The following is a 9697-nucleotide window of genomic DNA, read 5'->3' on the forward strand; positions in this document are numbered from 1 at the left end:
TCCCGCCCCCGGCCCCGCTCAGGCCGGTGCCCGGTCCCGGCCCGTTCCGGGGCGGAGCCGCTCGGGACCGAGCGGGGAGCGGAGCCGGTACCGAGCGCCGAGGGGCCGGGAGGGGCGGGGGTTGCGGGGTGTTGGGGCAGGGGGTTGGGAGTGTTTGGGCAAGGGGTGGTGGAGTCTTGGAACGGGGTGGTTTTGGGTACTTTTGGGGTGTAGGTTGGGTGTTGCGGGGTGTTGGGGCAGGGGATGTGTAGGGTGCTGTGGGGGGGGGCGATGGAGTGTTGCGACAGGGTGGTTTTGGGGTGTTTTAGGGGTTTGGGTGAGACGCTGACTGTTGTGAGGGTGTCATGGGGGCTGTTGGAGTGTTGTGGGGTACTTGGGGTGCTGTGAGAGCGGTGTCGGGGTGTAGGTGGGGTGTTTCGGGGTGCTGGGGCGGGTGCATGTGGGTGCTGTTCAACGGGGAGCTGGGGCTACGCTCCTGCGTTGGAGGAAGGGTCCTGGCACTGCTGGCAGCAGCTCCCGGAGCACTGGGAGCACTGGGACGGGGGTTCTGGGGACTTTGGGGCAGGAACATCGGAGCAGGGGCACTCGGGACACTGGGAGAGGGTAGTGGGGACCACTGAGAGGACGGGAGACACTGGAAGGGGACACTGGGAGCACTGTCCCCACTCCGCCCCCCCCCCCCCATCCCTGCGCCTCAGTTTCCCCCCGCTCGCAGCCCGGGGCGGGGCGGGGGGGTCGCTCTCAGCCCCACCCGCGATGCCGGGGGTCCCGCTGCCCTTCGTCCTCCTCCTCCTCCTCCTGGCCGGGGTGCCCGCCCAGTCCTTCCCGCGGGACCTGGTGGCTCGCAGCACCGTGGGGCTGACAGGTGAGCGGGGCTCGGGGGGCGGCCGGGGCTCGGGGGCTTTGCCGGGGTGTCACCGTGTCCTCCCGGTCCGCAGCCACCGCCGCCTACCCGCGCTTCGGGGGTCTCCGGGGGGACAACGGCACGGCCCGGCTCGGCCTCGACTTCCAGCGGATGCTGCGGCTCAACGGGACGCTCTTCGTGGCTGCCCGGTGAGCGCGGCCGGTGCACACTCGTGTGCGTGTGCCGGGGCACGGCTGCCCTGCGCTGGTGCCTGTGCTTGAGCATCCTTACCTGTGCTCGTGCAAGGATTTGCACACCTCTACACCCCGGTCGCTGCTTGTGTCGTCCCCCACCCCGTTCCTTCCGCTGCCCCCTGCGTGACCCCGCAGTGCCCCGTGCGTGTGGCTGGCGCGTTGTCCCCGTGTCCCTTTGCACGCCCCCGTGTCCCCTTGCACACTCACCGCCTCCCCCCAGGGACCACATCTACGCCTTCGAGCTGGGGCAGGACGAGGGGACGCTGTACCCGGAGCGGGTAAGGGGGACGGGCACAGCGTCCCTGGGGACATGGGGGGTGCACGCAGGGGGAAGGGTCCCCGCGCCCACCCGCCCCCTGCACCCGTCTCACCTGGCAGCACCTCACCTGGGAGCCGCAGGACAGGGAGAACTGCGCCATGCGGGGCCGGCGGCAGGTGAGGGGGCCTTGAGGGGTGCGAGGGGTGGGGAGCGGTGCTGAGGATGTGGGGATTTGGGGAGCGGTGCTGAGGATGTGGGGATTTGGGGAACGGTGCTGAGGATGTGGGGATTTGGGGTGAAGGACTTTGGGGGTGCAGGGTTTGACGGTGCAAGGGGTGGGGGCAAACAGGGTCTCAGGACATGAAAAGGGGGTGACGCCGGGGTCCCTCTGTGTCCCCCCCCCCGCCCCACAGGACGAGTGTCACAACTACATCCGGGTGCTGGTGCCCCGCGACGCCGAGACCCTCCTGGCCTGTGGCACCAACGCCTTCAGCCCCCTGTGCCGCACCTACCAGGTGGGGGGGGCCCGCGGTTGGGGAGCCCAGGGGTGAGGAGGGGGCTCACAGCCTGCTGAGTGTGGGTGTGATGAGTTGGGGGGGGGGGGGTCTCAGCCCCAGCACGGCCGTTCCCAGATGTGTGATGAGTGTGGAGGTCCTCAGCCATGTCCGTGCTGGGGTTGGGGATGGCACGAGGGGGTGCTGAGTGTTGGAGGGGGGGGGTCTCACGGCCTCTGGGCGTGTGTCCCCCCCCCCAGGTGAGCAGCCTGGCACGGCAGGGTGACGAGGTCAGTGGCCAGGCCCGGTGCCCCTTCGATGCCAAGCAAAGCATCGTCGCCCTCTTTGTCGGTGGGTGCTGGGCAGGCGAGGGGACACGGGGGTGGCCAGGGGGGCACAGCAGTGACCTGTGTGTCCCCCCCCCCCCGCAGATGGTAGCCTGTACTCGGCCACGGTGGCCGATTTCCAGGCGAGTGATGCCGTGATCTACCGCAGCCTGAGCCCCGGGCGGGCCCCCCTGCGCACCCTCAAATACAGCTCCCGCTGGCTGCAGGGTACCCCAAAGTGGGGGGGTCTGTGGGGGTGGGATGGGGGGTACAGGGGTGGGGGGGTGTGACAGAGTGGGGCAGGGGGATGTGGGGATGAGGTCGGGGGTTGCAGGGCTGCAATCTGGGGGTACAGGGCCATGGGGCCATAGAGGGGAGCAGGGTGCAGGGGTGGGGGACAAGGACAGGAGGTGGCGGGGGCTGATGGCTCCTCCGACCTCCCCTGGCCCCCCCAGAGCCCCACTTTGTCCAGGTGCTGCCCTACGGCCCCTACGTCTACTTCTTCTTCAGGGAGGTGGCAGTGGAGCTCAGCGCCCTGGGAAAGGTGGGTGAGGGGATGGGGGGCACAGGGGGGGCACGCAGGGGTCTCCCACCCTGGGGTCAAGGCAGGGGAGACTCCTGACCCCCTCACAGCGTGTCAGGCCCGTGGGTGGCCCCTGGGTGCCAGCCTGAGGTGCCTGGGGGACAGCGACGATGCCCGGGGATGCCCAGGTGCCAATGCCCACAGGTCCCCGAGGGTGTCCAGGCGCTGACCCCAGGTGTCCAGGTGCTGACCCCAGGTGTCCAGGCGCTGACCCGGCTTCCCGTGCAGGTGTTGGTGGCGCGGGTGGCACGCGTGTGCCGCAATGACCGCGGCGGGTCCCCGCGGGTGCTGGAGCGGCGCTGGACGTCCTTCCTGAAGGTGCGGCTGCAGTGCTCCGTCCCTGGGGACACCGTCTTCTACTTCGATGTCCTGGAGGCCGTGACACCCCCCCAGACCCTGCACGGGCGCCCCGCTGTGCTCGCCCTCTTTGGCACCCAACCCAACAGGCAGGTGGGGACATGGGGGATGGACTCACATGGAGACACGGGGACACAGGGACACACACACAGGGAAACAGAGCACGGGGACACAGCTGGGACACACAGGAGCCCTGGTCAAACCAAAGCCTTCCTGTTTCCCCTCCCCGCTGTCACCGCAGCATCCCCGGCTCGGCCGTCTGCGCCTTCTACCTGGCAGATGTGGAGCGCTCCTTCGAGGGTCCCTTCGCTGAGCCTCGAGGGGCCACCTGGACCCCAGTGCCCGAGGACAAGGTCCCTCAGCCCAGGTAGCCCCCAACCCCACAGCGGGACACCCCCGGGGGTGCCGCAGACACCGCGTCCCCACACCGGCTGTGCCGCAGGCCGGGCTGTTGTGCCGGGATGGGACCTGCTGCCGGTGTTGTCACCTCTGGGGACTTCCCTGACGAGACGCTGGTGTTCGCCAAGGAGCACCCGCTGCTGCACGGCGCCGTGGGCCCCGCGGGCGGGCGGCCCCTCTTCACCCGCACCGGCACCAGGTGCAGCGACAGGGTGGCCTCGGGGACAGGGTGGCCTCGGGGATGGGATGGACTCGTGGATGGAGTAGCCTCGGGCACAGGGAATGGCTGGTGTGAGTAGGGTGCAGGGTGGGCAGGGGCTGAGGGTGCAGTTGGTTGTGTGGGTGCTGCAGGGTGGGGATGGTCCTCGGCTCTTGTGAAGGGTGTGAGGGGCTACGTGAGGGTGCGGGAAGCTCCCGTGCAAGGGCGTGCAAAGCCCGGCCGCAGCCTGGGTGTGCGAGGCCGTGTCCTGCCACAGGCTGACCCAGCTGGCCGTGGACACGGGCGCGGGGCCCCGCGGGAACCAGACCGTGCTGTTCCTGGGCGCCGAGGACGGGCGGGTGCTGAAGGTCCTGGCAGCTGCACAACGCCCCGAGACCACCCAGACCCCTGGGGGCACCCCAGCACCGGGGGACACCCGAGAGCTGGGGGACAGCGGTGCCAAGACACTGCTGCTGGAGGAGATCAGCCTCTACGACCCCGGGCGGTGAGGGGCAGGCATGGGGTGCCCCAGGGCTGGGGGTCTGGGGGTCTGGGGGGGCTTATAGATGCTGGAGGGGGCTGGGGAGTTGTGGGCACTGTGGGACTGGGGGGCTTGTGGGGGCCATGGGTACTGGGAGTGCTGGGCACCTGGTGGGCACTGAGGGGTTGGGGGTGCTGGGGGGTGTTTGGGGAGGCTGGGGGGGGTGATTCTGGGCACTGTGAGGGCTGGTGGTGCTGGGGGTGTTCGGGGTGCCAGGGTGGGCTGCGCTGACCCCGGTGCTTTCGGGCGCAGGTGCCGGGGCCCGCGGGGGACCGGGGTCCCCAGCCGGGTGCTGGGGCTGGAGCTGCACCTGCCGGGCCGGGAGCTCCTCGTGGCCTTCGCCGGGTGCCTGGTGCGGCTGCCCCTGAGCCGCTGTGCCCACCACGGCTCCTGCCGAGGGTGAGCGGGGCCGTGAGGGGGCACGGGGGGTGCGGGGGGGGGGGTGTGTGAGGGAATGGGAATGTTATTGCCATCCTTCCCCGCAAAGGGAGGGGGAGTGTGCGAGAGTGGGAGCGTGCGAGGGATGAAGACACGGGAGTGTGCAAAGGCACGGGGGCACGAGGATGTGCAAAGGTCACGGAAGTGTCCGTGGGAGGGGACAGGGGCACACACGGGCACAGCATGGGGGCACAGGGACGTGCGAGGGCAGCTCCATCCCCGTGTCCCTGCAGGAGCTGCCTGGCTGCCCGGGACCCCTATTGTGTCTGGCTGCCCTCCAAGGGCTGCGTCCCCTTCTCCGAGGACCTTCCGTGAGTGTCCCTCACATCCCCTGTGACCTCCTGGGGCCCTGCCCCGTGCGGGGACACACCGGGGACCGAGGGTGACGTCCCCTCTGTGTGCCCCAGGAGCGGCTTCCAGCAGGACGTGGAGGGATCCCTCGGGATCAGTGGGAGCTGCCAAGGTGAAGTGGGGGAACATGGGGGACACTGGGAACATGGGAATATTTGGGGATTTCTGTAGACACGAGGTCACAGGGGGATGCAGGTGGTACCAGGGTGACACTGGGGTGGCCCTGGCCGCATGTGGGTGAGGATGGGAAGGATGTGGAGGGGACACGGGTGGCTCCAAGGGACGTGGGGGAACCTGGCCTGACCCGTTCTGCTCTCACAGGGCCAGCGGCTGTAGGGGATGGCGACGAGGATGGGGATATGGTCCACGGTCAGTGACACTGTCTGGGTACCCTGGGGAGGGACCCCGGGGACCAGGGAGGGGTGTCCCAGGGGTGACAGAGGGATCCCAGGGAGCAGGAGAGACCCCAGGGAGTGGGGAGGGGGGACTGCACAGACTGGGGAGGGACTGAGGAGTCGGGAGGACTACAGAGACAAACATGAGACCCCCAGGGACAGGAGAGGGACCCCAGGGAAGGAGAAGGACCCTGGGGTGGGGGGACCCCAGTGACCAGGAGGGACTCCAGGAGCAGGACGAGGGTGGACCATAGGGAAGAGGGAGGACCCCAGGGATGGGAGTGGGACCCCAGGGACGGGAGGACTCTGGGAGAGGGAACCCCAGGAGTGTGAGTGGGACCGGGGGGGCTCTGGGGGGGGGGTACCGGACCTCCCATTGGCACTGGGCTGACGGGTGGTCCCGCAGAGGTGCGGCATCCCGGGCCGGGGTCCGCAGCGACGGTGCCGGTGCCGGTGCTCGTGGGCTGCGTGCTGGGCGCCTTCGTCCTGGGGGCCTTGGCCACCGGGCTGGTGGCCATCTGCTGCCAGCGCCCCGCCGTGCCCAAGACCCCTCCGGAGCCACCCTGCGCCCCGCGGACCCCGGCCCAGCCGCCCGTCCCCCGCCTGTACCCCGCGCTGCCGCCCTGCCCGGAGCCCCCCGAGCCGCCCTGCCCCGAGCCCCCCGCGCTGCCCCCCGCCCGGGCACCCCGGGAGCTCCGGCGCGGCCACTCCGTCCCGCTGGGCCCCGCGGGCTGCCCGGAGCCCCCCGGGCCGGGACCCCCGGCCAAAGCCTCCCTGGAGGAGCTGCTGCAGCGGCTACACGGGAGCTCGGGGGGCTCGGGGTGGCCCGTGACCCCCCCGGGCACCGGGTCCTTCGCCAACCGGGTGCAGCCTCGCGCCGCGGGGCCCGGGCCACTCTTCGCCCCCCACGACCGAGCCCCGGTGCGCCTGGACGTGCCCCCCGATAGCCCCCCGGCCCCGCGGCGGCCGCTGGCACAGAGCCACTCGCTGGGGGGGACCCCCGTGAGTCCCCCCGGGCCGCCGCGGGGCCTCACCCGCATGCACTCGCTGGGGACACCGGGGGGGACACCCTGGGCACCCCGGCCCGGCACCCTGGAGCGCTCCCTGTCCATGAAGCCCCCCACGCTCCCCAAGCCGCTGCTGCTGCCCGCGGCCCCGGGGCGGCCCTGAGCTCCTCCCGGGACACCCCAACTGCAGCCGGGGGGTGTCACCTTCCCTGGGGTGGTGACACGAGCCGTGAGGGTCCCCATGTCACCAGGACAGCCCCCAGCAGGGTGGTGGGGGTCCCTGTGTCTCCCAGCAGACACCCCAGAGGTGACAGGGGTCCCCGTGTCCCCAGACTGCAGTGACAATGTCTCCACGTCTCCAATCCCCCTGGTTTTGCTTTTTTTTTTTTATTCTTTCTAATTTATTTTCTGTTCGGGGGGGGGGGGGATGGGAGTTGCCATCACCCACCTTGGGAACACCAGGAATGGGGGGACACGTGGCCCAGCCCATCCTACTGTGTAGGACCAGGGCTGGGCCAGGGCACCGCAACAGTGGCGCAGGATTTTAATAAAAAAATACAGAACAAAAAAATGAGCGTAGATGTTGAAATTTCTGCATTCCAAACCATTTTCCCTTGGTAGAAAAGGGGGGGACCAAGCCATTGTGTTCTTGTCCCAGCACTCGGATAATCTGTCCCTAATTTTTCCAGCGATCAAAACAACGTGATAGAAGTCCAGATGAATCAAATCATTAGATTTGGCCTCAAGAAGGTGGTGGGGGGTGGAAAGGAGGGTACCCCAGGCTCAGCCTGACTCCCCAGGTTTGTTATCTCCCTTTGTGGGTGTCTGCAGAGGATGGAGCTGGGGTTTCTGTGACCTCCTCCGCTCACCCCAACCGGATCCGCACGGATTTGGGATAACGGAAACCGCTCAGAGCTGGTTACCGCGAACAGGAGGGAAACACGTGTCTAATTAACCCAAAGGGTGTTAATTAACCCCACACTGTGCTAATGAGAGGGCAGACAGACGGGGTTCTGCAGCCCACACAGGCAGGGATGCGATCCCAGGCTCGGGAACGGCGCGAGGCCGGAGGAGGCGCGGGCAGGAAAAGCCCTGACGAGGCAGAGCCCGGCCTGGGTTCCTGTGGGAGGGAATTTACTGACCAAAAAAACGCTGCTTTTGGCTTCAAAAGCTGCTGGTGTTTGTCTGTGGAAGAGCTGGGGATGCAGCTGGGTTTGAATTCCAGGCAAAGATCAAATCCTCCTCGGTTTTGGTCAGCTTTGATACGTGGATACTTCCAGAAATTAAATCAGGGCATTCCCCTCCGAAAGGTGACAACATCCTCGGCTTTATTTCCTCCAAAAATAACCCAAAGCAGTTCCCATGAGCCCCATGGACTTTTTATTTTTCATTTCCTCTTCTAAAGGGGAAGGTTTTTTTCCCAGCTGAAGGGATTTTTTTGCAAAATCACCTGGTTTGGGGAGAAGGATGGCAATAACTGAGGGTGGCAGTGGGGAAGGCACAATACAGATCAGCTGCATGTTAAAAAAACGTTTTAGTTCTTTAAAAAATAGAAATTTTAGTTTAAAAAGGTGACATTCGTATCTCCAAAGACAACCAGGCTCCCAGGCTGGATTTCCATGTGCCAGCAGTTTACACCACTGGCCAGTGTGGGAAGTAGAATATCTGCCTAAATATTGTAAAATCAAGGAATTTTTTATGATTCCTTTGGGTGGTTTGATGAAAAACTCCCCCAAATTGTTCCTGAAACAAACAGGTGAAGAATGTCTTTCCCTGAGAGCGTGAGATGCTCCATGTGACAAACATTCAACGTTGCCTTAATCCAAAAATTAACAGTTTTGGGAGAAGAAAAACATGGATAAAAGGGAAAAATCCCTTCTACACCTCTGAAAATGTTTAAAGCAACACCCCAAGAGAATATTTTTGTTGCCATTCCAGATGCTGGTCCCTGGGATTTGCAGGTCCTTGCACGAGGCTGGAATTCTCAGGCAGCTCAGCACTAATCCAGCCACTTTGGCACGGTGGGATTTCTTCCCATTCCCAACAATGCAGGTATTGACATCCCAAAATAAGCTTTGCTCCGAGGGGCTTTGGCAGAGCCCCCACCCCCAGCACAGCTCAGAGCACGGCGAAATTCCCACCAGGAGTATCCACCTTTGTGCTCCTTGCAGTCATCCACACTTTGCTCCACTCCTTGCCTCTTAGGAGGAGACAATTCCGAGTCTGAAATACCTGAGGTGTTTCACCCCAATGGGGCTGGCAGAATCCAAAGCCAAAAATTTGCATCTTAAAAAAATAAAGTAGCATTTTGATGCCTCAGTCATGGAACTTCTAGCCCAGACGAGGTGAAGGAGAAGAACAGAAAGCTCTCCTGGATAATTCCCGTCACTAAGCTCCCAAGCAGCTTTAAGAGCTGCAAATTTCCAGAGACTAAATATTTTAAATCTGTAAACATGAGTTTTTGCTTTGGAAAGGCAGAATTTGGCCAAGCAGGGAGGAGAAAGTTCATGTGAGTGACTGAAGGTAGCACCACCTAAACAGTTCCTCCTTTGTCTTCCTGGCGGGTCCCAAGCCAGGAATGATTTGTAGTAATTTGGCAAATAATTCAGAATAATTAACAGCTTTAGAAAATTGTTTTTCAGCAGGGCAAGTCTGTAAACAGACAGAACTGATGTAACTCGTCTGTGTGTGCACGTTAAAGAGCAGCTCTGCTTCCTAATCCTCTTTTCCTGCCCCGAAGTTAATCCAAATAATCAAGTATCCCTGGGACACGCTGGAAGAATTGGCGGTAGTAGGCAAGGCTGGGGAATGACATCCCTTGAGGAAACAAAACAGAGCTCTGGAGCTGTGCCCTGCTTTACTGAACACCATTTGTATCTGTCTCATAAAATAACGAGATTACAGTGCCCCGGGCGCTTTAATGAGAGGACGAGGTGGGCTGAGGCTGATATTAATGGCACAGTACGAAGTTTTAGATAAATGATGGAATTAACAGGTTGGAGTTTCATCGGGTGGATGATTTACTGCCACACTGGGACGTTCCCCACAGGATAAAGGAACGGTCTCTGCCCGGCTGCCAAAGAGACAATGGCCAACTTGGCATTCCTCTGATGCCTTTTCCTGGTCTTAAAATCAGGAGTCACACACGGTTAGAAGGGGAAAAGGGATTTTACCTTGGTATTTATTTTAAGGATCCTTAGGTGTACACGTCCAGGTCATATACATCGAGATGTACCCCACCGAGTCTATC

The 9697-nt window shown here is 63.6% G+C and overlaps 1 protein-coding gene across 2 annotated transcripts; it reads left to right on the top strand.

Moving 5' to 3' along the window:
• Positions 1-433: 433 nt before the first annotated feature.
• SEMA6C (semaphorin 6C) lies at positions 434-7003 on the top strand. Of its 2 annotated transcripts, XM_068995390.1 has the most exons (17): positions 434-865; positions 939-1053; positions 1319-1376; positions 1477-1533; positions 1771-1872; positions 2112-2202; positions 2283-2405; positions 2633-2721; positions 2989-3206; positions 3359-3484; positions 3560-3715; positions 3993-4220; positions 4509-4655; positions 4928-5005; positions 5102-5157; positions 5367-5414; positions 5847-7003. In XM_068995390.1, exons 1-17 carry the CDS (start codon positions 757-759, stop codon positions 6608-6610), a joined length of 2565 nt encoding a protein of 854 aa, XP_068851491.1. In that variant the 5' UTR covers positions 434-756; the 3' UTR covers positions 6611-7003. The 2 variants fall into 2 exon arrangements, with proteins under 2 accessions (XP_068851491.1, XP_068851490.1); XM_068995389.1 differs by lacking the exon at positions 1477-1533 and having other exon boundaries at positions 677-865.
• Positions 7004-9697: the final 2694 nt, after the last annotated feature.

This window comes from Aphelocoma coerulescens, chromosome 25, assembly GCF_041296385.1.
Source record: "Aphelocoma coerulescens isolate FSJ_1873_10779 chromosome 25, UR_Acoe_1.0, whole genome shotgun sequence".
Lineage (NCBI taxonomy): Eukaryota > Metazoa > Chordata > Aves > Passeriformes > Corvidae > Aphelocoma > Aphelocoma coerulescens.

Coding starts and splice junctions, on each gene's coding strand:
- SEMA6C (XM_068995390.1), top strand. CDS start 757: ATGCCGGGGGTCCCGCTGCCCTTCGTCCTCCTCCTCCTCCTCCTGGCC. Junction 1,054..1,318: donor ACGCTCTTCGTGGCTGCCCG/GTGAGCGCGGCC, acceptor GCCTCCCCCCAG/GGACCACATCTACGCCTTCG. Junction 3,485..3,559: donor GACAAGGTCCCTCAGCCCAG/GTAGCCCCCAAC, acceptor GCTGTGCCGCAG/GCCGGGCTGTTGTGCCGGGA.